The sequence below is a fragment of the Prinia subflava genome, chromosome 4 (genome assembly GCF_021018805.1).
Source record: "Prinia subflava isolate CZ2003 ecotype Zambia chromosome 4, Cam_Psub_1.2, whole genome shotgun sequence".
Lineage (NCBI taxonomy): Eukaryota > Metazoa > Chordata > Aves > Passeriformes > Cisticolidae > Prinia > Prinia subflava.
Window position 1 is genome coordinate 72,810,587 of NC_086250.1, and position 24,058 is coordinate 72,834,644.

At 53.9% G+C, this 24,058-nt stretch overlaps 2 protein-coding genes across 4 annotated transcripts in view; one reads left to right on the plus strand and one right to left on the minus strand.

Moving 5' to 3' along the window:
- Positions 1-3,786, plus strand: part of FBH1 (F-box DNA helicase 1) — a 44,446-nt gene extending 40,660 nt beyond the window's left edge. The window contains exons 19-21 of one of the 2 annotated variants that reach the window (XM_063397152.1): positions 1,242-1,348; positions 2,456-2,596; positions 3,455-3,785. In XM_063397152.1, the coding sequence (XP_063253222.1) occupies positions 1,242-1,348; positions 2,456-2,596; positions 3,455-3,556 (350 nt within the window). In that variant the 3' untranslated portion in view covers positions 3,557-3,785. Of the gene's footprint in view, positions 1-1,241; positions 1,349-2,455; positions 2,597-3,454 lie in introns of both variants that reach the window. The other variant, XM_063397150.1, reaches the window with a different exon arrangement.
- Positions 3,787-5,252: 1,466 nt separating this feature from the next.
- IL15RA (interleukin 15 receptor subunit alpha) lies at positions 5,253-20,331 on the minus strand. 2 transcript variants are annotated; one of them, XM_063397153.1, is made up of 8 exons: positions 20,053-20,331; positions 8,225-8,416; positions 7,549-7,626; positions 7,142-7,342; positions 6,929-6,958; positions 6,581-6,638; positions 6,241-6,487; positions 5,253-5,388 (listed from the first exon to the last, which is right to left on the minus strand). In XM_063397153.1, exons 1-7 carry the CDS (start codon positions 20,252-20,254, stop codon positions 6,382-6,384), a joined length of 867 nt encoding a protein of 288 aa, XP_063253223.1. In that variant the 5' UTR covers positions 20,255-20,331; the 3' UTR covers positions 5,253-5,388; positions 6,241-6,381. The 2 variants fall into 2 exon arrangements, with proteins under 2 accessions (XP_063253223.1, XP_063253224.1); XM_063397154.1 differs by having other exon boundaries at positions 7,142-7,339; positions 20,053-20,329.
- Positions 20,332-24,058: the final 3,727 nt, after the last annotated feature.

The following is a 24,058-nucleotide window of genomic DNA, read 5'->3' on the forward strand; positions in this document are numbered from 1 at the left end:
TTTTGTTGTTCCTATTTTTAGAGCCCTTCCAGTGATTTTTCCCATGAAAACAACTCCCCCCTCCTCATCCCTCTGCACACCCTTTCCAACCCTGAGGATTCTCCCATTCCATAAATATTCCTGCAGCCAAGCCTGGAGCTGTGCAGCAGCAAATTTGGGAAAGCCACGGCTTCCCTTCCTCCTGCTGTGGAGGAGCTGCTCCCTTCCCAGTGAGCAGAGGGAATCCAGGCCTGGGAGCTCCTCCAGAGCCAAGCCTGGGCTCTGCTGCTTTTATTTTCTTTTCTGTTAGAGGCAGGATTGAATGCTCGAGGGACAGAGTTTGTGTGCAGGCTCAGATGTTTATGAATTTTTATCAATGTTACAGTCTCACAGGTTGTGAGTTTTGGCTAACAAAGTGAAAAATGGAGCCCATCTCTCTCTCTGCCTGCCCTTTCAAGCACAAACTGTCCAGTTATTAAATGACACCTAAATTATTTTTACTTTTAACCCAATACCCAACCACCCCTGGCCTGCAATGTGGATTTTTCTACCCAAATACAAAACACCACCAAGAGCCGTGGAGGAGAAGGTGAAAAAGAAGGACTCAGCCTCTGCCCTAAATCCTCCAGCTTGCTTTATTTATCTATTACCATATTCTAAACCCTTAAAATCCAAGTTTTCCCCCCTGTGGTGTCACACACTGCTGCCCAAACCCCACACCCACAGTCCCAGCGCTGTCGCTCCATTTTGGGAGCCTTTTCCAGCCTCAGGTCAGTGCAGGGTTTGCCTGGGGGTCAGCACAGAGAACCTGGAATTCCCAGGGGAATTCCCTGCAATTCCCAGGGTTCCAGGAGGGCTCCAAACAGGAAAACAGGAATCTGGGAATCCTGCCTTTGCCTGGTGGGAGGAATGTGGGATCAGGCAGGAGCTGCCCAGCAAACACAGGGGCTGCAAATTCCTGCAAATTTCCTGCAAAATTCCTGCAAAATTCCTGCAAAATTCCTGCAAATTCCTGCAAAATCCCTGCAAATTCCTGCAAATTTCCTGCAAATTCCTCCAAATTCCTGGGAATTCCTGCTTTCCCAGAGAACCCCCCGCTGTCCCCCCACAGCTGGAATCCTGGAATGTTTTGCCTTGGAAGGGACCTTCAAGCCCCTCCAATCCCACGGGCGTGGACACTTCCCTCTATCCCAGGGAAGGATGAGCACAGGGACACAGGGCTGCTGCTCCCTGAATCCCGGGATTGTCTCCCTCCCTCGCAGGCAGGACCCCTGAGGATGAGTGGAACCTGCTCTACGTGGCCGTGACCAGAGCCAAGAAATGCCTGCTGATGTCCAAATCCCTGGAAAACCTTCTCACTCTGGCTGGGGTAAGTGAGGCCTTCCCGAGGCAGGGAATCCTGCTGGGGGGTGTTTAAGGCACCAAAGGATTATTCCCAAATCCATCCTGATCCCAGGGCTCGTGCCATGGGCTGCCCCCTGTGCTGGCAGGCACCAGGACAGCAGGAATGGCTTTGATTCCATCAGGGATTCCAGTAGGAAGGCACAGGATTGCAGTGAGGGTTTTCCATGGTTCTGGCATTTGGATGTTGTTTTCCACAGATCCTGGGGTTTTATTTCCATGGAAGTGTGGAGGGTCCCTTTTCCCTGCCTGCAGGACCTTCCAGCTCTTCCTTTATCCCTTCCTTTATCCCTTCCTTTATCCCTTCCTTTATCCCTTCCCTTCCCTTCCCTTCCCTTCCCTTCCCTTCCCTTCCCTTCCCTTCCCTTCCCTTCCCTTCCCTTCCCAAACCTTCCCTTCCCAAACCTTCCCTTCCCAAACCTTCCCAAACCTTCCCAAACCTTCCCAAACCTTCCCAAACCTTCCCAAACCTTCCCAAACCTTCCCTTCCCAAACCTTCCCAAACCTTCCCAAACCTTCCCAAACCTTCCCAAACCTTCCCAAACCTTCCCAAACCTTCCCTTCCCAAACCTTCCCTTCCCAAACCTTCCCAAACCTTCCCAAACCTTCCCAAACCTTCCCTTCCCAAACCTTCCCTTCCCAAACCTTCCCAAACCTTCCCAAACCTTCCCTTCCCAAACCTTCCCAAACCTTCCCAAACCTTCCCAAACCTTCCCTTCCCAAACCTTCCCAAACCTTCCCAAACCTTCCCAAACCTTCCCAAACCTTCCCAAAGCTTCCCTTCCCAAACCTTCCCAAACCTTCCCTTCCCAAACCTTCCCAAACCTTCCCAAACCTTCCCTTCCCAAACCTTCCCAAACCTTCCCAAACCTTCCCAAACCTTCCCTTCCCAAACCTTCCCTTCCCTCCCCACCATTGGCTTCTGCTGGAGGTTTTTAAACCCCCAGGAATTCCGGGTTTTGTTCCTTCTTTAAATCCCATCACGTTCCAAGTCTCTTCCTCGGGAGTTACAAGAATTGCAGAAGAACCCTCAGCTCCCTCTGAGGGTGCCATTCCCTTCTCTCCGTGTTCCCAGGAGCGATTCCTGCGGGTGGAGCTGCTCAGGGAGGCTGGGAAGGACCAGGACAGGGCTCCCATCCCTTGCTGTGTGTCAGGATGTACAAAATCCCTGGAAGTCAGCTCCGGGCTGGTGGTGAAGAAGCTCCCGTTGACTCACGTGCGTCACTTCCCTGGGATCTGGGATTTGGGATTTGGGATTTGGGATTTGGGATTTAGGATTTGGGATTTGGGATCTGGGATTTGGGATTTGGGATTTAGGATTTGGGAGCCTTCCCAGCCATTCCAGTCCTGTTCTGAGCAGGGATCTCAGCTCCCCATCCATTTCCTTGTGCTCACAACCAGGGGTGAATCCCAAGGGTAATTCCAGGCCGTGCACTTCCCACAGATCCGCTCCATCCCGAGCATCCCATCGGAGACCTCAGGTGGATCCAGCTTTGGGGTTTTGTTGTGCCAGATCCCACATGGGACTCCTGTGGTCCATGGAATATCCGTGTGGGATTGGCACAGCACCCCTGTGACAATCCCAATTTTTGGGGATTGGGTTTGATCCCACCTGGATCCGTGTCCGGAGGGTGCTGGGAAGGCCGAGCTCCGCAGGGAGCACGAGGTCAATCCATGGAGCTCCATGTCCAGGAACAGGGACAGGAGGGAGGGAACAGCCTCAGGCTGTGCCAGGGGAATTTTAGGCTGGATTTGGGGGAAATTCCTTCATGGAAAGGATTTCCAAGCATGGCAGTGGGTGCCCAAAGCAGGGATGGGGTGGAATTCCCATTCCTGGAGGGATTTCTGAGCCCTGTGGATGTGGCACGTGGGGACAGGGGTAGCCTCGGAGTGGTTGGACTCGATGTCCTTAAAGATCTTTTCCAACCATTCCGTGATTCTGCGTGGGATTTCCTTGCTTTGGGCTCATCGTTGCTCCCTTCCCTGGATGTGGCAGAGCTGGGAAAAGCCGGGAAGCAGAGGTGGTGTTCCTGCAGCTCCCAATTCCCTGAAATCCGCTCTGTTCCTCCCACAGAGCGACGGCAGCTGGGATCCCGGGGGGTTCCTCTGCCAGGCGTGCACCTGGCAGTTCTTCGGCGCCCTGGCTCCGCTCACCTCCGTCCCAAAGATCCACTAAGAGCCCAGACAGCTCCAGGAAAGCCCTCCAGATTCCCAGAGCCAGCCTGGGCATGGGACTAATCCTCTTGGAACATCTCAGCTCCAGAAACAGGTGGATGCTGGAGTGGGATTTCAGCCCAGCTCCAAATTCCAGGCAGATGTTGGAGCAGGATTTCAGCCCAGCTCCAAATTCCAGGAGGATGTTGGAACAGAATTTCAGCCCAGCTCCAAATTCCAAGGTGTTGGAGCAGGATTTCAGCCCAGTTCCAAATTCCAAGGTGTTGGAGCAGGATTTCAACCCAGTTCCAAATTCCAGGAGGATGTTGGAGCAGGATTTCAGCCCAGCTCCAAATTCCAAGGTGTTGGAGCAGGATGCTCCCAGCTCCAGAGGAATTTCCAGGCTCCCTGGGGTTTTGTGGTGCCTTTCCCCCAGCCCTGCCTGATCCTCCAGGAGCTGGGAATGGGATATCCAGAGAAATCTGCACTTTAGGAATGGGATCAGACAGAAGTGGGTTCATTTTGGAGCATTCCCCCTTTTCCCCCTGTCACCAGTGTCCAAACTTCCCAAATATCCCATCCTGGATTTCCCATCCTGGATTTCCCATCCTGGATTTCCCATTCCTGGATTTCCCATTCCTGGAAGTCCCTCTGACCCGCTGGAAAAAGAGGAAATACGATGCTGGAAGGCGTCCAAAGAGAGTTTATTTCTCGGAAATGGATTCTTCCTGTCCAGCCACGGGAGGAAATCCTAAATCTCTCCCAGCGAATTCCTTTTCCGGCCTCGCAGCCAAGGGGTTTCCCCGGACTCTTTCCCTGCAGCCAACCAGGAGGGGAGAAACGAGGCAGAAAAATTCCTCAGCTTCAGCCAAACTCAAGGATAAACTACAGAGGGATTTCCAATCCGAAAATTGAATTTTTAGCCAAAAAAAGCGCCTTAACACTTCCTTTGTGCCTCTTCCCTGCCCTTAAATATCCTTTTCTTTCCTGGGAATGCTCAGGGGATCACGCTCTCCTCGTGCCACAATTCCATGGGAAAGCGAAACTGAAAGTGTTTTCAGGAATCCGCCCTTGGGCACGGCCGGGAGCTGTGCCGGGTTTTTCCTTCACTGCTTCCCTCCCTCTCCTTTCCCTTTCGAAGCCGCCTCCAGGAATTCCCGGCGTTGGCAGGAATTCCCCGAACTCTTGGATCTGGATGGAAGCACAAAGCCCGGAGTGGGCACTGGATCATCCCGGGCTCCCTTCCAGCCTCTCCCGCGTCCCGGATCCTTGGGAATGGGGCTGTGCCCGCTGCCCTGCCTGCCCACGGAGCAGGGAAACCAAAAGAACAAGAGCAGCCAGGAAAAGCCCTGGAATTCCAGCAGGTGGATCCCCACTGCTTCCCAAGCTTTGTGAGAGCTGGCACTGAGCCCTTCACTTCCCTGGTGTCCCATGGGAACGGCCTTGGAGCTGTGGGGAGGGACTGATCCCAATCCAGCCCTTCCCACCATCCCAGGTCAGGAATGCACTGCTCTGAGCTGTATTTTCTATATAAAATGTATTTATTTATACAGAATAAATAAATGCTCCTTTTCTGGAGTGTAAGGAAACGACTGGATAAAACCTGGATAAGGGAATAAGTGGATAAAAACTGCTGATGGATGAAGGGAAAACAAAGGAGAAGATTCCCTGAATTGTGTTGTTTGCTCCTCGGTGTCTGCTCCAGCTTGGATTCCCCGTGAGCCGGCGGGGATCAGGATCCAGGGCCGGGATCGGGATCCAGGGCCGGGATCGGCGCTGGAAGCGCTTCCAGAGGATCCCTGAGCTCTGTGTGAGTGTGGGGTGGTCCCAGCACCTTTGGCTCTGCCTCAGTGGCTGGAAGAGAGCAGGAGAGGGATGAGGATGTGGGGAATGCTTGGCTGGGTCCCTCTCTGTCTAATTCCTGGGATTTGGGACAAAGCCAGGAAGGGGATGAGGATGGGGAGGTGGGGGATGCTTGGCTGGGTCCCTCTGCATCCATTTTCTGGGATTTGGGACAAAGCCAGGAAAGGGACGAGGATGTGGGGAGATGCTTGGTTGGCTCTCTCCATCCTTTTTCTGGGATTTGGGACACAGGCAGGAAGGGGATGAGGATGGGGAGTGGGGGATGCTTGGCTGGGTCCCTCTCCATCCTTTTTCTGGGATTTGGAGCAATTTGTGGACAAAGCTGGGAAGGGAGAGAGGATATGTGGGGGAAAGCTTGGTTGGTGCTCTCTCCATCCTTTTTCTGGGATTTGGGACACAGGCAGGAAGGGGATGAGGATGGGGAGGGGGGGATGCTTGGCTGGGTGATCTCCATCCATTTTTTGGGATTTGGGCAATTTGTGGACAAAGCTGGGAAGGGAGTGAGGATGTGTAGGGGAAAGCTTGGTTTCCCTCCATCCCTTTTCTGGGATTTGGGACAAAAGCAGGAAGGGGATGGGGATGGGGACGGGGGGCGATTCTTGGCTGGGTCCCTCTCCATCCTTTTTCTGGGATTTGGGACACAGGCAGGAAGGGGATGGGACAGGTATCCAGCTAATCCAACTCTCTCCATGCTCCTGGACAGGGAATGGGAATTCCCTGGGGCAGGGCAGCTCAGCTTCATCCCAAACCCCATCCCAACATCCCAACCCTCCCCCTGCCCACCGCCAGCACCCCCAGGGCCGATTCCCCAGATCCCAGCTCCCGGTGCAGGACACCCCCCACCTTTGGGATCCTCCTTGGGAATCCTCCCTGCTCAGCCAGGCATCCCCGGCTGCTCCGTGTGCTCCGCCAGCCCTCGGGGAAGCTTCCGGAATCCGGCATCCCTGGGGATGGTGGGTGCGCCCAGCGTCCCCGGGGTGGCGCTCAGCCCGTGGGGACAATGGCAGGAGGTGCCACCTCCTCGTTCCCAGAGGGATCAGCTCCCATGGGAATGCCAGTCTCCGTCACCGCGTAGCCCTGCCTGGCGCGCCTGTGGAGGGAAGGGGAGCACCCGTGGCATTCCAAGGCTTTTCTTTGGAAAGCACAGAAGCCTTGGAAAGCATTCCTGGCCTTTGGCACTCACCTCCTCCTCCTCCAGCAGCAGACAGCCGCAATTCCGGCGGCCAGGAGCAGCAGGAATCCTGCGGGATGGACACACGGAGTGAGGGCATCTTCCAACCCACGGCTGATGAATCCCAGCAGAACAGCCCCATGAGGAGCCAAAACCACCCCGGGCACCTTCAGAAGGAGCCCTCCCCACCTCCAGAGGGAGGGAATTGGGAATTTTTCTTTCCAGGAAGAAATTTGGGTGCTGAGTCCTTCCCCCTCTCTCAGTGGAATTCCCATTAAAGCTCCCAAAAGGGATTTTAAGTTTAAAGAAAGAAAAGAAACTCCTGTTTCCCAAATAAGGGGTTTTTTTTTCCCAGCTTACCGACGGAAGAGGCCACGGACTGGATGGAAACTGGAAAAGAGCAGAGAAAAGGAAATTTTGAGCTGCAAAAGTAGGAAAGGGGAGGATGCTGGGAGGAGGCTCACTAAAATGGAGGTTGAAGAGAAGGAAAAAATCCATTGGAAAAGCCAAGGAGCCTTTGTGGATGAATCAAGCCCCAGGGGAGGTTTGAATTCCCTTGGGAATTGGCCCGACCTGCAGCATAATCCGAGGGCGGGTTGGGCAGCGGGGTTGTCCCCTCTGCCACCGTGGATGTGTCCGGTGTTGGAATCATCTCCGGTGCCCTGGATCCCTCTGGTGACAGCCCAGGAGGTGCTGGTGGCACAGGTGACTCTCTGGAAGGTGGAGAGGGGCTGGAATCGGGGCTGGAATCGGGGCTGGCACTGGTGGTTCCTGCTGGGAAAACAGGGAATGTTCAAATTCCCAGGATCAAACAGCGGTGCCATTATTGCCGTGCCCTTGTCCGAGAGCTCCAGGACGCTCCAGAATTTCAGCCCACGGGGTGAGTTTGATCCCCCCACGGGAATGGTGTGGTTTCCACACCCTGGGAGCTTTGCCGTGGCCACAGCAGCTCCAAACCCCATCCCAGTCCCATTCCTCACCCCTCTGGGTCGTGCTCTCCGTGCGCGGCGCCGGCGGCAGCTCCGGGCCGGGGGTTTCCCGGGAAAGAGCCGGATCTCCTTGGGGAAAACACAACAGGGAGACGCCATCAGCTGGGAAATGAACTCTCCAAACGGTTTGGTGAGTTAGAGAGTCAGTTATTTTATCCAACATTGAGGTCTGGGGGAAATTCCACAAATTCTGGATGTTCATTGGCAAATTTTAACAATTTTTACATTCTAGCAAAAAAAAGAGTTAATGTTCATTGCCTTCAAGTAATTAATTACCATTCTATTATTCATTAATAAGTTGTCTCTTTTTAATTATCCTAATTAATCTGTATTTTCAGCCTTTTAATTCTGCTTTCCCAAATTGGGCACCTCTGCTTTATGCAGAGTCTCTTTGAGGTTTATAAATTCCACATTCCTAACAATAAATTCCCCTCCCAGGTTTTAACTTCCTCCCACAGGTCTGGGAGCACTGAAGGACATTCGGCCTTAAACTTTTGTTTTCCCAACCCCTGGACATCACCCATGATCCGTGAGGAATTCCCAGGATTCAGCTCCTCTCTGGAATTCGCCCCCCATTCCTGATTCTTTCGGAAGAAGCGGAACTCGGGTGGCGCTGGCGTTTCCCCTCCGGTTCCGGAGGTGTCCCAGATTCCCCCCGGGGACTCACGGATGCACTGGAGCGTGGGCAGGGTCCAGCGGGGCTCGGAGCCGTTCCAGAGGATGCACTGGATGAGGCTGGAGGTGCCGGCCTTGCGCTTGTAGCCGGGGTTGCAGGAGTAGCGCAGGAGCGAGTTCAGCTCCGTGCGGCTCCCGGCGTCGATGTGAGCGTTGGCCACGGCCTTGGGGCGGCTGCACCGCGCTGGGATGGGGAAAAAGAGATGGAATCACCACAGGGAGATGGGACAATTCCCCACTCCTCATCCCTGGAGTCCCCAAGGCCAGGTTGGACAGGGCTTGGAGCGCCCTGGGATGGTGGACGGTGCCCGTGACCATGGCAGGGGCTGGAGTGATCCCTAAATTCCCTTCCGACCCAAACCTTTCCATGATCCTGTAAAATCCTGCCTAGGGGTGGCTACAGGGATTCCTCCATCCTGCAGAAATGAAGGGACCCTGTGCCTGCCACTGGGAATGGAGAAAGGGAAAATATTCCCAGCATTTTTGGGATCACTGGTAGCAGCTCTTCCAGAGGCTGGAGAAAGGGGAGAACTCCACTTCCAGCATGTTTGTGGTCACTTGGAGCAGCTCCTGCAGCCAGCAAGGAATTCTGATGGAATTCCATCCCCCTGCAGGGTCTGTCTGAGGCCAGCAGCCCCGGCTGCATCTGCCTCCAGCTGCTGAATTCCGGCCATGCTCGTTTCACAGACGGACAAGAAAAATTCCAGGTGCTGCTGAGTCCTCCAGCCTCTTTCCAGGGTGTTTTCCCCTCTGGAAGGTGGCAGCTGGAATCCAAGAATCCCAGGCAGTGGGACAAGGATGGATTTTGAGCTGTGGCTTTGCTTTTCCCCACATGAGCTCCCGCTTCCCCTTCGGCCTCAGCGTGAGCTCGGTTCCTTTCCAGGGTGGTGACACTTCCCATCTTTTCTGGAGCAAGGGACAAATATTCCAACACTGTGCCAGCACCGGGATCCCTGTGGTGGTGTGGGAATGGCTTATCCATGATCCTGGCTGCTGGAAGCTCCCGTATCCCAGTGGGAGCCAGCACAGAGAGAGGGAGAGATGTCCAATGGGAATAACACAAACTACAGCCGGGACGGAGCGACGGAGGGCCGGGGTGGGATGGAGGAGCAGGAGGGGAGTGAGGGATACCCGGGATGGAGGAGCAGGAGGGAGTGAGGGATACCCGGGATGGGATGGAGGAGCAGGAGGGGAGTGAGGGATACCCGGGATGGGATGGAGGAGCAGGAGGGGAGTGAGGGATACCCGGGATGGAGGAGCAGGAGGGAGTGAGGGATACCCGGGATGGAGGAGCAGGAGGGAGTGAGGGATACCCGGGGTGGGATGGAGGAGCAGGAGGGAGTGAGGGATACCCGGGATGGGATGGAGGAGCAGGAGGGGAGTGAGGGATACCCGGGATGGAGGAGCAGGAGGGAGTGAGGGATACCCGGGGTGGGATGGAGGGATAGGATGGAACAATGGATAACTGGGATGGGAAGCAGGGATAGGATGGAAGGATGGATGTCTGGGATGGGAAGCAGGGATAGGATGGAAGGATGGATGTCTGGGATGGGAAGCAGGGATAGGATGGAAGGATGGATATCTGGGATGGGAATAGGGATAGGATGGAAGGATGGATGTCTGGGATGGGAATAGGGATAGGATGGAAGGATGGATGTCTGGGATGGGAATAGGGATAGGATGGAAGGATGGATGTCTGGGATGGGAAGCAGGGATAGGATGGAAGGATGGATATCTGGGATGGGAAGCAGGGATAGGATGGAAGGATGGATGTCTGGGATGGGAAGCAGGGATAGGATGGAAGGATGGATGTCTGGGATGGGATGGAGGGATGATAGGATGGAAGGATGGATGTCTGGGATGGGAATAGGGATAGGATGGAAGGATGGATGTCTGGGATGGGAATAGGGATAGGATGGAAGGATGGATGTCTGGGATGGGATGGAGGGATGATAGGATGGAAGGATGGATGTCTGGGATGGGAATAGGGATAGGATGGAAGGATGGATGTCTGGGATGGGAAGCAGGGATGGGATGGAAGGATGGATGTCTGGGATGGGAAGCAGGGATAGGATGGAAGGATGGATGTCCGGGATGGGAAGCAGGGATAGGATGGAAGGATGGATGTCTGGGATGGGAATAGGGATAGGATGGAAGGATGGATGTCTGGGATGGGAAGCAGGGATAGGATGGAAGGATGGATGTCTGGGATGGGAAGCAGGGATAGGATGGAAGGATGGATGTCTGGGATGGGAATAGGGATAGGATGGAAGGATGGATGTCTGGGATGGGAAGCAGGGATAGAATAGAAGGATGCATGGCCGGGCTGGATGGATGAATTGATGCCTGGCATGGATGGAGCGATGCCCAGCTGGGATGGAGCCGTGTCCAGCCAGGGGGAACCTGCAGCTGGGCTGGGATCACAGTGGAATAGGGATGGAAGAACAGTGGGAATGGGAATGCCATGGCTGTGGGGACAGGAGCACACAGTGACGGGAATAGGAATGGGGGAATAGGAACAATGGGAATGGGAACAATGGGAATGGGAGCAGGATGGGGATGGAACAATGGGAATGGGGACAATGAGAATGGGAGCAGGATGGGAATGGGAACAATGGGAATGGGAGAAGGATGGGGATGGGAACAATGGGAATAGGAGCAGGATGGGGATAGAAACAGTGGGGATGGGAGCAAGATTGGGAATTGGAAACTGGGGATGGGAGCAGAATAGGGAACTGGAAACAGTGGGGATGGGATCAAGAGGGGGAATCAGGAAGAGTGGGAATGGGAGCAGGATGAAGATGGGAACATGATAGGGATGGAAGTGCAGTGGGAATGGGAGCAGGATGGGAAGGGGACAGTGGCACAGCAGCAGTGGGGACAGGAACACAAGGTGCTCCAGCAGCACCTGAAACATCCAGAGATAAAAATCTCCATCCCCAAAAACTCCTGCCCCAATCTGTGGTGCATCCCGGGGGGAATGTGCTCCGTTTCCGTGCCGGGGTGGATCCAGGTGGATCCAGGCGTGATCCTGGCCTGAGCACACGAGGGATGTGGGGACCATACGTGCTGAGCACAGCTGCTCTTGGTCTCCTCTCAAGACGTGGGTGAAATTCCTGGAATCAGCAGCCCTTGGAACGGAGATGGAAGGAAACGCCCGCCCGGGGATGTTTCGCAACAGCCTCACAACTCCCCAGGGCTGAAACTGCCGTGAGTGAATGAAAAACCCCCTCAATGCCTCCTCCGAAGGGAGCACAGCAGGAAATCCAGCCCTGAACACCGAAAACGTTGAGGAAAATCAGGGACCTGCAAGCTCTGTCCATGCCTGCCAGCTTCTAAACCTCATCCCAATCCCTCCAAGGAGGGTTTTTTTCCCAGCTGGTTGGAATTTCCTCTTCCAAAAGATGCCTAAGCTGTTCAAGCAGGATCTCAGGATCACGATCCGGTGGTTGGTGCCATCCATGGATGTCAGGTTATTTGATGAGACAAAACACATCCCAAGGGGAAAAGGAGAGGAATCAGCTGGAGATACAGGATTTAGGCTTTTATCCCTCAGCAGTGAGTTGGAATTTCCCATGGATGGATTATCCCAGGTGCTCAAAGGCTCATCCCATCCTCGGCCAACCTCCCAAAGGAGCTGCGGTGCCGGGAGCTGCCCATCCCAGGAAAACACTTATTTCCATCTGGAGTCCCTGCATCCTGCTGGGATTAAATATCCGGGCTGAAACGTGCCCAATATCCATGGATTTTGCATTTCCATGGACTGCTTACTTCGCTTTTTCTGGTCTTTCTCCACACACGATGCCCCTTTGGGAGGATGAGCTCATCCCAGCACGTTGGGAGGCAGAACACGGAACGATGATCCAGGGATGGAAACGCTGCCGTGTGATTGATCCCATGTCCAAACACAACTTCCAAGGATGCACAGCCACAGCTGCCCACTGGAGAATCCACACCAGCAGAAACCTGGCTGTTCTCCTTAAAAAACTACCAGGAAAAGGCCCAGAGAGGTGGGGGTTTTCCTGCTCGAAATTTAAATGCCGTGAGCCAAAAAAAGAAACAAAAAAATTGGAGAAAAGGGGAATTTCACAGATCTGGATGCAAGAAAAATCTGTGAGAAATGCCAAAATCACGGAAATAAATAAAACTTCCATGTTTTAACTCAGAAAGATTTCCAAGTGACCCGGTGTGCCAAGGATGGAAAGCAGGAGAGGATGGATAGACAGTGGGAACATCGTGGGATGCAGCAGCACATCCCAAATTATCCATCAAGTGAACTAAAAAAACCAGTTATCATTCCTTTTCTCTAACACCCCCTAAACCCACATTTTTTGCCCCAAACAACAATCCTGGTGGCACCACTGCTGCCTGGAGGTCTGGGATGGGTGGGGAATGGCTTCAGGGAGGGCTGTTTTTAGCTCAGGGCTCTCGTCTTCCCAGCACATGGAGCTCTTCTGGCTTATTTTTGTCACCCAAGGCATTCAACAGTCCTCACCATTTCAGTCATCCCTTTAAAAATAGGGATAAATTTCCAGGAGCTTGGAGAAGAGCGGGCACCAAAGCTGTTCCAAAGCTCTGCAATTCCTCCCAGCTTTATTTCACAGAATCCTTCACAGTTCTTACATTTTCAGTGAATTAAATATTTCCTAGTGGAAATATTAGGAAGTCTTGCTGCTTCCAGCCCCTCCCGGGGGGTGAACCCAGGCGTTGTTCCAATGTCTCAGCTGTGATGAGATTTTTTTCCCAAAGCTCCAAGAGCAGCAGAGCTGAGGAAGGGTTTGGAGAAGCAGGAAAAGCTGAGGGAGCTGGGAAGGGGCTGGGCCTGGAGAAAAGGAGGCTCAGGGGGACCTTGTGGCTCTGCACAGCTCCTGACAGGAGGGGACAGCCGGGGGGATTTGGGATCTGCTCCCAGGAACAGGGACAGGAGGAGAGGGAACGGCCTCAGGCTGGGCCAGGGGAGGCTCAGGGGGGATTTTAGGGAAATTTTCCCTATGGAAAAGCTGTAAAGTCTTGGAATGGGCTGCTCTGGGCAGGGGTGGAGTCCCCATCCCTGGAGGGAACCCATCTCCCTCCAGGGTGGATGTGACACTTGGGGACACGGGGCAGTGGTGGCCTCCGCAGAGCTGGGTTATTTATTACACTCAGTGACCTTGAAGGTGTTTTTAAACTGCGATGATCCCGTGATTCCGGGATTTTGGACTTTTGCAGAGGCGAGACAAGACTGTGACATTCCAGGCTCAGCAGCCACAGACAATTCCCAGTGCCGTGGAAAACCCCTAGAGCACCCCCAGGCTGAAATCCCACAGGGATGCAGCTCCCAAGGCTCCGTCACACATCCCAAAAATCACCCCCGGCCTCCCTGGGCGCTGCCAGGAGGCGGGGTGGGAATGCCAGGAGCGAGGAGAGCACACAGGGAACGCAGGGAACGCAGGGAATACAGGGAACACAGGGAACGCAGGGAACACAGGGAACGCAGGGAACACAGGGAACGCAGGGAACACAGGGAATACAGGGAACACAGGGAACGCAGGGAATACAGGGAACACAGGGAACGCAGGGAACACAGGGAACGCAGGGAACACAGGGAACGCAGGGAACACAGGGAACACAGGGAACATAGGGAGCACAGGGAACGCAGGGAACGCAGGGAACGCAGGGAACGCAGGGAACACAGGGAATACAGGGAGCACAGGGAACGCAGGGAACGCAGGGAACGCAGGGAACGCAGGGAACACAGGGAATACAGGGAACGCAGGGAACGCAGGGAACACAGGGAACACAGGGAATGCAGGGAACGCAGGGAACGCAGGGAACACAGGGAACGCAGGGAACGCAGGGAACGCAGGGAACGCAGGGAACACAAGGAATGCAGGGAATGCAGGGCTGCAGCCTGGGCACTCCGGGGGGGTCGTGAGGTGCACAGGGAGAGGTTTGGGAACGCAGGGAGCAGCATGGGCACCCCAGGGAGCAGTGTGGGCACCCCAGGGAGCAGCAAGGACACCCTGAGTGAGAGCTTGAGGACCCCAGGGAGTAGCCTGGGGAACCCAGGGAAGTGGACTGGACACCCCAGGGATGGCATGGGCACCTCGAGTCGGGGCTTGGGTGCCTCAGGGAGCAGAGAAAGTGTGGGCCTGACATTGGTCTGAATTTAGGCTTCAGGCTCTGCTAGTGTCTGTGTGAAAGGCAGACGAGCAACTTTCTCATGTTAGCCTGAGAAATCTAAAGGAGGAATTCAAACAAACCTTGGGAAGTGAGAAACCATCCGCAGGTGGTGTTTTTCCAACGTGTTTACTGGAAAGAAATGTTTACTAAAGGGTGTAGACGCTGAATAACCAATCATGTTCTTTGTACCGAACTACTCTATAAAAGTAGAATTTAGAAGAATAAAGTTTGCTCTCATCTTTACCATCATGGAGAGTCATGTTGTTATTTCTGTGCCGTCCGAAAACCATAGCAACATCTGGTGACCTGGCGTTTCGAAGAAGTTCAGCGCAGCCGGGACTGATTCATGCAGCAAAGCTTGAAAATTCTACCTGCCTCCTCAGAGAGGTAAGCGAAATATCTCCACGTTTTTTCTAAAGAATGCTGGTCCTGCTGACCATGGAAAAAGATCACTCCTGCCAAAAAACAGCAGGTCGGACGGCACCCAGCACAGCTGGACTTTAATTTCTAGAACAGACAGCTGGGCAAAGGTTCCAGAAAAACCTGGGGAACCAGCCTGAGAAAGGACAGCTTGTGCCTTTCCTGACAAGAGCTGCTGGAATTCTTCGCTGCCGACAGCTTGCCCAGCACTCCCCCGACCTCTTTTGGTTCTGTCTGGCCGAGATCAAAGCGAGCGTCTGTAAGCCTCTCCCGGCCGGCAGAGACAGCGCTTCCTTGGCTTTTCCTTCTCCTTTCTTCATACCACGGATGGCTGGCAGTGGTTCCTGCGCTATCATCCACTGCGACTAGTCTGTACCGTGACTTTAAAAGATGCTAGCCCGTCCAAGATACAGCTGGTCAGATTCCGACCCAGAGTGTGACACAACGATCCTTTCCTCGTCGGCGTGGCCCAACATCTGGCCTGCGGACGGGACCGGAATCGAAAACCTTTGATCCCTCTGTATCCTTCTGTGTGTTCAGGGCGAAAAGTTCACTTTATGAGTGTTTTATGCTTTTAACGTTACCTGTGCTTGTTTTTATGATTGCCTGTGTGAGTTTAGGGCTTGTCTTTCTTTGTGTCTCTGTGTTTTAACTTTGTTCTTTCCCTTGTGCGGGGGTGGGGGGTGCGGTGAGACAGAGGCATGGCAGCACGGATGCGATCTCCCTGCCTTCTCTCTCTCTCGCTCGGTTTTTCTCCCGCCCTGCTCCAGGGCGCTGCAGCGGCTGCAAAATCTCTCTCTCTCTCGTTTTTCTGTACTCGGTTTTTCCCCCCTCCCCACAGGCGCGCGGGTCGGGCGGGCGCGCAGGTCCCTTCCCCGCGCGGTGCCGCTGAGACGGGCGGCTTGGAGCAGCTTTGCCGCTTCGTCCCCCCCCCCCTTCCCCCCAGGGCGGTGAGGGGGGCCACCGGCTCTCCGCTTGAGACAGGCGGCGGCAGGGCGGCGGCGGGCTGAGCTCCGCCGAGCACCGCTCCGTTGTCCCCTCTCTGTTTCCCCTCCATTTCCTTCCCGCGTGAATTTGCACAGCAAGTCGTCATAGGAACCGAGGAGCGGTCTCCTCGCTCCTTTTCCCCCTTCCCCCCGCCATGAGCGGCGGGGTTCGCTCCCCCACTCCTTCCCTGCGGGCCAAGCGGCTGGCTGCGAATAGGGCATGAGGAACTTGCCGTTCCTCTAGACAGCGGATAATGCTGTGGGAGTTGCTTCGCTTGAATTTTTTTTTTTACATAGAAATGGGGGCCACGTTTGTTTGGATTTCCCCCAGCTCTGCGGAGCGGCCCTGGGGCCATTGAGCCCCCAAAGCCCCACTCAGGGCAGGGCCAAATAGCTTCGTCGCCTTTGAGGTGAGCAGAAGCTTTTTCCTTTACAGAAAAATGGGGGCCACGTTTGTTTGGATTTCCCCCAGCTCCGCGGGGCGGCCCTGGGGCCCTTGAGCCCCCAAAGCCCCACTGAGGGAGGGCCAAATAGCTTCGTCGCCTTTGAGGTGAGCAGAAGCTTTTCCCTTTAGAGGGACAGTTGATTTTTGTTTGGGTTTTTCCCTCCCCCCCTCCCTCAAAACATTTCTTCTCGAGGCGTCTCTGTGAACAGAATTGGAGCCTTAAATGCCTGTTCATAATAGAAGAAAAATGACAAGAAATACAAAAAACAAATAAGCAACCTTTGTTGCCTTTCGCAGATAACACAAGTATTATTAATAATTCTACAGTATAACCATCAGTTATGAGTTTTAAGTGTTATCTCAGTTTTTAAGATATTTGATGTGAATTCACTGATATGATAAAGTTATCACAGTTCTACAGCCGGCTGCTGCTACTGCTGCTGCTTCTGCTTCTTCTTCTCATGTACTTTGCTATTTGTCTATAATTGCCTGTAAGACACGTGTCACCCAAGAATTTTTCCTTGTTTCCTAGCTGTCTATGCTAGTTTTGCATTCATGATTTTCTAAATATTTTCAGATTTCCAGACAAGGTTATCTGAGTTTGTAAGAATGCCTCCTCTGTCCTGACGGTTTGGGATGCAGTTCCAATCCTGGTCACAGACCATCTCAAGAGCCTGCTGAGCTCAGAGCATCTCTACCCTGACAAATTTAGGAGGTGTCAATTACCATATTAGTTTCTTATTATAAGATTTTTAAGAAGTTTGTTTTTAAAATTGGTGTAAGGGATTCCTCTGCAGTTAGAGCTGGGCACTGGCCATGCCTTGGCTCTCTCTGGATGGGAATTGCCTGTTTGCCCAGATGTTTTAGCAAAAAATTACATATGAGTTATTTGACTCAACAATTTGACCTTTAAATATAATAGCTGAATTGATCTTTGAGGTGAACCTGGAATTCCTGCCCGGGAAGGATGAACAGGATCTCACTGGTAAAGAAGCACTTCAGCTTTTGCAGTTCCTGGGCTGATCAAAATTATTATTAAAAAGATAACTTGCAACAATGTAACATTTATGTTATGAACCTGAAGAAAGAGTAAATATGAAACCTGGATGTTGAATTTAGACAATGGAGCCTGACAAGTTTGTTAACTTAAGGAGAAGATGTGCCTGTGTTTTATCATTAGCAGGTTCAGCAGTCGTGTTACACATCACCTTTGAGGAGTGAAAAGGGACATTGCATAGCCTTAGTGGCTGTCACATAGACTGCAAAGATGACCATGCGGTTGGAAGTTATGGAGACAACAGAAGTCCTGTGTCAGCAGCATGGTCCTGTTTTCATCGATCATCCTCGAGTCACTCCCTGCTCCAGGCTTCAAGAAGACATCCAGTGATGCTAAGGATCAACATCTTGTCTCAATGGACATTTCCTTTTCATGTGTTTTAATTTTATAGTAGATGTTGTTTCATTTAAGTTTCCTACATAGATGTAGTTGTATTTTAGGTAGTATTTCACGTGCCTTCGGTGTATGTTTTGTAGTTATTAAGGGCTGTTATTTCACTTTGTGGTTTTTGCCTTTCTGGTCTTTGGGATCATGTAGATTTTTTTTGGAGTCAGATATCTTTTTATTGATATTTTTATTAATTTTATTATTCTTTTTTTTCTTTCTAGGTGACATCCTACAGATATCATGGGCCAATTGAGTGACCAGTGGTCCAGTCCTGCACATCCTGCAATGGGTCTTTGCCCTTTCAAACATCACATGCATTTTTGCATTTAAAAAAAAAAAAAAAAAAAAAAAAAAAAAAAAAAAAGGGACAACAAAAGGTTGTCCAAATAATTGGAAAATTAAATCAGTTTGCGGTTGCAGGTGTAATGCAAGGACCACTGTCCTTTGCTAAAAGGCAGAAAAAGCCCTTGTTATCTGAAAGGATGATTCCTAGAGTGATAGATCTTGACAAATTAGACTGCCATTTTTGAGCAGGCTAATGATGTTTTGTTTTTTTCTGTATTAGAATTAGTAGATAGCTAAGCTTGACGCTGGTGCATGGACATGGTTATGAAGGGTCAACACCAAATGCCACAGAACTTCCCTGACCATTTAAGTTGGTGCCCAATGAAAGTTCTGTTTAGTAATTGGTTGATTACTAATGGGACTTCTGGTGTCATGTTTGTCTTTTTTCTCTTGCAAGGGCCCTGCAGGAGAGGACACAGACACAGACGCCGCCCTCAGCAAAAACTAAAAGGGGGAGATGTGGGCCTGACATTGGTCTGAATTTAGGCTTCAGGCTCTGCTAGTGTCTGTGTGAAAGGCAGACGAGCAACTTTCTCATGTTAGCCTGAGAAATCTAAAGGAGGAATTCAAACAAACCTTGGGAAGTGAGAAACCATCCGCAGGTGGTGTTTTTCCAACGTGTTTACTGGAAAGAAATGTTTACTAAAGGGTGTAGACGCTGAATAACCAATCATGTTCTTTGTACCGAACTACTCTATAAAAGTAGAATTTAGAAGAATAAAGTTTGCTCTCATCTTTACCATCATGGAGAGTCATGTTGTTATTTCTGTGCCGTCCGAAAACCATAGCAACAGAGAAAGCATCCAAGGAAGCAGAGAAAGCATCTTAGGGACCAGAGTGAACACCTTAGGGATGGCATGGGCACCCCAGGGATGGCATGGGCACCCCAGGGATAGCGTGGGCACCCTGAGGAGCAGCCTGGGCACCTCAAGAGGGGGCTTGGGTACCTCAGGGAATAGCGTGGGCACCCCAGGGAGCAGCCTGGGCACCCCAGGGAGCAGCATGGACCCCCCAGGGAGCAGCCTGGGCACCTCGAGTGGGGGCTTGGGTACCTCAGGGAGCAGCATGAGCACCCCAGGGAGCAGCATGAGCACCCCAGGGAGCAGAGAAAGCATCCAAGGAAGCAGAGGAAGCATCTTAGGGACCGGAGCAAACACCTCAGGGATGGCATGGACACCCCAGGGATAGCGGGGGCACCCCAGGGATGGCATGGACACTCCAGGGATAGCGTGGGTACCCCAGGGATAGTGTGGGTACCCCAGGGATAGCGGGGGCACCCCAGGGATGGCATGGACACTCCAGGGATAGCGTGGGTACCCCAGGGATAGCGGGGGCACCCCGAGTGCGGGCTCAGGTACTGCAGGGAGCAGCGTGAGTGCCTCAGGAAGCAGAGCGGAGTCCGCAGGAAGCAGAGCGGGCATCCCGGGGAGCGTCACGGGCATCCTGGGGAGCGGCGCGGGCAGTTCGGGGATTGGCGCGGGCATCCCGGGAAGCGGAGCGAGCGCCTTGGAGACGGGAGCGAACACCTCACGGGTGGCACGGGCACCGCGGGGACAGCGCGGGCACCGCAGAGGGAGCTCGGGCACCGCCGGGAGTGGCGTGGTTCCCTCCGGAAGTCGGGCAGGCTCACCTGGGAGCGGAGCGGGGATCGCGGGGAGCAGCACCGGCATCCCGGGAAACCGGAGCGAGCGCCTTCGGGACGGAGCAGGCACCCCAGGGAGAGCGCGGGCACCCCAGGGACAGCGGGGGCACCCCGGGAGGGAGCTCGGGCACCGCCGGCAGCGGTGTGGGTAACCCAGGAAGCGGAGCCGGCTCGGCGCGGAGCGGAGCGGGGATCCCGGGAAGCACCGCGGGCATCCCGGGAAGCGGGGCGAGCGCCTTCGGGGCGGAGCGGGCACCCCGGGGAAGGTGTGGGGACCCCGGAAAGGGCGCGGGCACGGCGCGGAAGGTGTAGAGATCCCGGGGAGGGTGCGGGCGCTCCGGGGACGGCTCGGAGCGCCCGGGGCAGCCGCGCTTACCGGTGTCGGCGGCGGCGCGGAGCAGCAGCAGAGCGGCGGTCGCGCAGAGCAGCGGCAGCGGCGGCCGCGCCATGGGAGCGGCGCGGGGGCAGCTCCGGGCTCCGGCGGCAGCTCCGCAGGGAGATCCGTGGCGCTTCCCCGCCGCTGTCGCCGTCCCGGTGTGGCCCGAGCGGTTTCGCTTTCGCTTTCGAGCCGGGGCCATCGGAGGGACGCGCCGCCCTGCCGGGATGGGGAGCCGGGGGCAGGGAGGGGCTGGGCCGGGGGTTCCGTACCCGGGGGGAATTCGGTACAGGGAATGCGATACCCGGAAAGGGATGAGGTACGGCGGGGTGAGGGGGATTCTTTCTCCAGGGATGTGGTGAGATGCCCGGGGATGAAGAGATTCCCGGGAGGAGGAGATCCCTGGGGCACGGAACACCGGGAGGGGTGGGGGTGCAGTACCGGAGGGATGCGGCAGCTGAAGGGATGGAAGAGCCCGGGAATCCCAAGCCGGAGGGAGCGGGGAGGGTGTGGAATTCGGTGCCTCAAGAGGGAAGATGCAGTAACCAGGGAGGGGATGCAATATCCACGGGATGGGAGATCCGCTGAGGGGAAAAGGATGAAATATTTGGGTTCGTGATCCAGGGGTGCAGCATCAGGGGTGGGGGAGAGGGGATGGGAAATACCCCTGGAGAAAGCAGTGCCTGGGGGAATGCGATATCGGGGTCACTGCAATGCCCAGGGGGGCCGTGGCACCCTTGGGGTGCAATACCTTGGGCAGGGATGCAATACCTTGGGCAGGGATGCAGTATCTTGGGCAGGGATGCAATACCTTGGGCAGGGATGCAGTATCTTGGGCAGGGATGCAGTATCTTGGGCAGGGATGCAGTATTTTGGGCAGGGATGCAGTATCTTGGGCAGGGATGCAGTATCTTGGGCAGGGATGCAGTATCTTGGGCAGGGATGCAGTATCTTGGGCAGGGATGCAGTATTTTGGGCAGGGATGCAGTATCTTGGGCAGGGATGCAGTATCTTGGGCAGGGATGCAATATTTTGGACAGGGATGCAGTATCTTGGGCAGGGATGCAGTATCTTGGGCAGGGATGCAATATTTTGGACAGGGATGCAATCTGGCAGGAGATGAGGCAGCGCTCCCTGCCCAGGGGAATGCAGTATCCAGCGGAATCGCGGTGTCCAGGGAAGATGCAGCTCCTCCCCCTATGCCTGGCCATGGACCTGAGGGGATTCCACATCCTTGGGATGCAGGAATCCCAGTGCTGGAGCTGGAACGTGCTGGTTCCCCTCCAAACTGGAAATCAAGCTGTGACCCAGCCCTGGAGGAGCTGCAGAGCTCCCCGCAGCATTCCCAGACTCAGATCCCACAGGTCCTGCTCACTGCAAACCCCCCCAACTCCACTCCTGGCTCGGGGCCTCTTTGTTTATTCTCCCGTGGTTTTGTTTTGGCAGTGAGCACCGGCAAACAGCCCCACATGTCCAGGAAAGGGAAAGCAAAGGGTTATTTGGATAACGTTTCATGGCCAATCACCAAATCTTCAGGAGAGCTGAGAAAATTCTCCCTGTGCCATCGAGGAAAGAGAATTAACCTCAATTAATTCTTCCTGGAGCAGAAGAGAAGCTGCACCCATGACAAACCACTGGACCCTGCTAAATGTGTTGTAGAGAGGGCAAGGTGAGCCCGGAGAGCCAGGAGGAGATGCCTGAGGGTGGTGCTCAGAAACATTCTATCAGAGCCCAGGACATCCCTGTGGCCGCCCTGGAGGGTTTGGGGACCGGACAGGGGGTCTGGGGTCTGTCCAGGGGCTCAGGCAGCCTCACACAGAGCCCAGGAGGGCACTGCCTCTGATCCCTGCCATGGAGTGAATGCCCACAGTGTGTGAAGAATCACAACCCGAGAGAATTCAAAATAAGCAGTAGTTAGTTTATCACAGAGTGTGAATGTAGAATTTAGGATTTTTAGTATATGGGGTTGAAGAGACAAGATGGAGGAATTGGGGAGTGGTCCCTGTGCTCCTTGTTCTTGTTCTCATCCCCCATTTTCTGCTGAGTTGGATTTTAGAGATGGGTTTAGAGTAGAAATGACATGTTAGCATAGGGAGTAGGCATTGGTAAGATTCTGTCAATAAAAAGTTCATTTTGGATGTGTTTGGGCCAGGGAATGGTACAAAGGGTCCGGGACCCTCTGACCCGCCCAGTCCCCCGCGTGTCCTGCTCTGCTGGGGACGCCCTGCAGAGCTGGGACAGAACTGAGAGATGATGGAGAATAAACAACCCTGGAAACTCGGACTGGGGACTCAGCCTGGCTGCTCTGGCTCCGGGGTGAAACACTCAGGGCAAAGAGAAGCCTGAAAACCCCACAGACCTCAGGGAACAGCAACGCCGAGGAGAATCTCAGGGAACAGCAACCCCGAGAACATTCCAGATGGGAATGCAGTGGGAGCTCCACTCCAGCTGAGGGCTATCCCGGATTCCCAGGGCTGGAATTCCCTTGTGGCTGTACTCTGCCCAGGCTGAGATCCCACACGATGAGAGTCATGAAAAACAATCAGGGCAGGGTTCACAGCAGCTTATGCAAGAGCTGAGCGTGATAAACTCAGGGTTTGGTAAACAAAATTCTGTCTGGGAAGAGTTTGCCTTTCTTCTCAAGGATTCCATCAAAAGATGTAAAAAATCCAATCGTGCCCTAAATTTCCAGGTGAGAATTTTGGTGCTCCTGATGCAAATGAGCTGCTGCTAATCTTCCAGAAGATAAACTGAGAGCTGTGAGGGTGAGAGTTTATTCTGGGTGGACTGGAGGGTTGTGATCCCTCAGAAAGGCACATTTTCAATTCTTTTCCATGAAAACCCTCGAGCCTTTCCATGAAAAACCAGAGCCAGGGAATGACTGGCTGTTGAGGAATACACTCAGTGCAAGTGGCCAGTCAGGCTCTGGGTGGTGACAAGAGGGTGTGAGGTGGGGACAGGAGGACCTGAGCTGGCACTGACCACTGAGCTGTGGCTCCGGACACTCGGAGCCACGGACACAGGAGCAGAAGATTCCAGACTTTTCCATGCTTGGACTGGGAGGGTGTGAAAGCCCAGGGTGCCTGAGAGGCACCAGCTGGAGCTGTTATTTTATTGTTTAATTTTTGCACTTGGATTAATTTATTTTAGAGATTGAGACATCTGAGGCTTTGCCATGGGAAACCCGGAGTGAGGAAATCTGGTCTGACCCCGTGAGTGTGGGCTGGAGCTGGGATTCATTCCCAGCTCAGGAATTGTGATTTCCAGAGCAGCTCTAGCATGGTCAGACAGGGAATTTTCCCCGTAGGATCATCCCATGCAGCCCTGTCTGGTCCTGTCTCAGGGAGCCCTTTGTGCACTGTCCCCTGAGGTGCAGCATCAAAGGATTGTCCCACCCAGCACCAGGACAGGGATGTGATCCCAAAGCATCCCTCCCTTGGGGCAGGGAGAAAACCAAGGGCTGGACACAGCATCGGGATTCCACAGGAATTTTACACCCCACATCCAAGCTCTTGCTTTAGGGGTTGTCTGTTCTCAAGTGCTCTGAACATGTGAGAAGCAATTTTTGGCCTGGGTTATCACCACTGTCTCATCACTGCCACCATCCATGGTATTGGCAAAAACAGGTTTTAATATAAATTTCATAGAATTATGGAAAGGTTTGGGTGGGAAGGGATCTTAAAATCATCTTTTTCCATCCTTCTGCCACGGCAGGGACACCTTCCACTGTCCCAGGTTGCTCCAACCTTTCCTTGGGCACTGCCAGGGATGCAGGGGCAGCCACAGCTGCTCTGGCAATTCCATTCCAGGCAGGAATTCCTGCCCAAGATCCCATCCAGCCCTGCCCTCTGGCAGTGGGAGCCATTCCCTGTGTCCTGTCCCTTGTCCCCAGTCCCTCTGCAGCTCTCCTGGAGCCCCTCCAGGCCCTGGAATGTGCTGGAAGCTCTCCCTGGAGCCTTTCCTTCTCCAGGGGAACATTCCCAGCTCTCCCAGCCTGGCTCCAGAG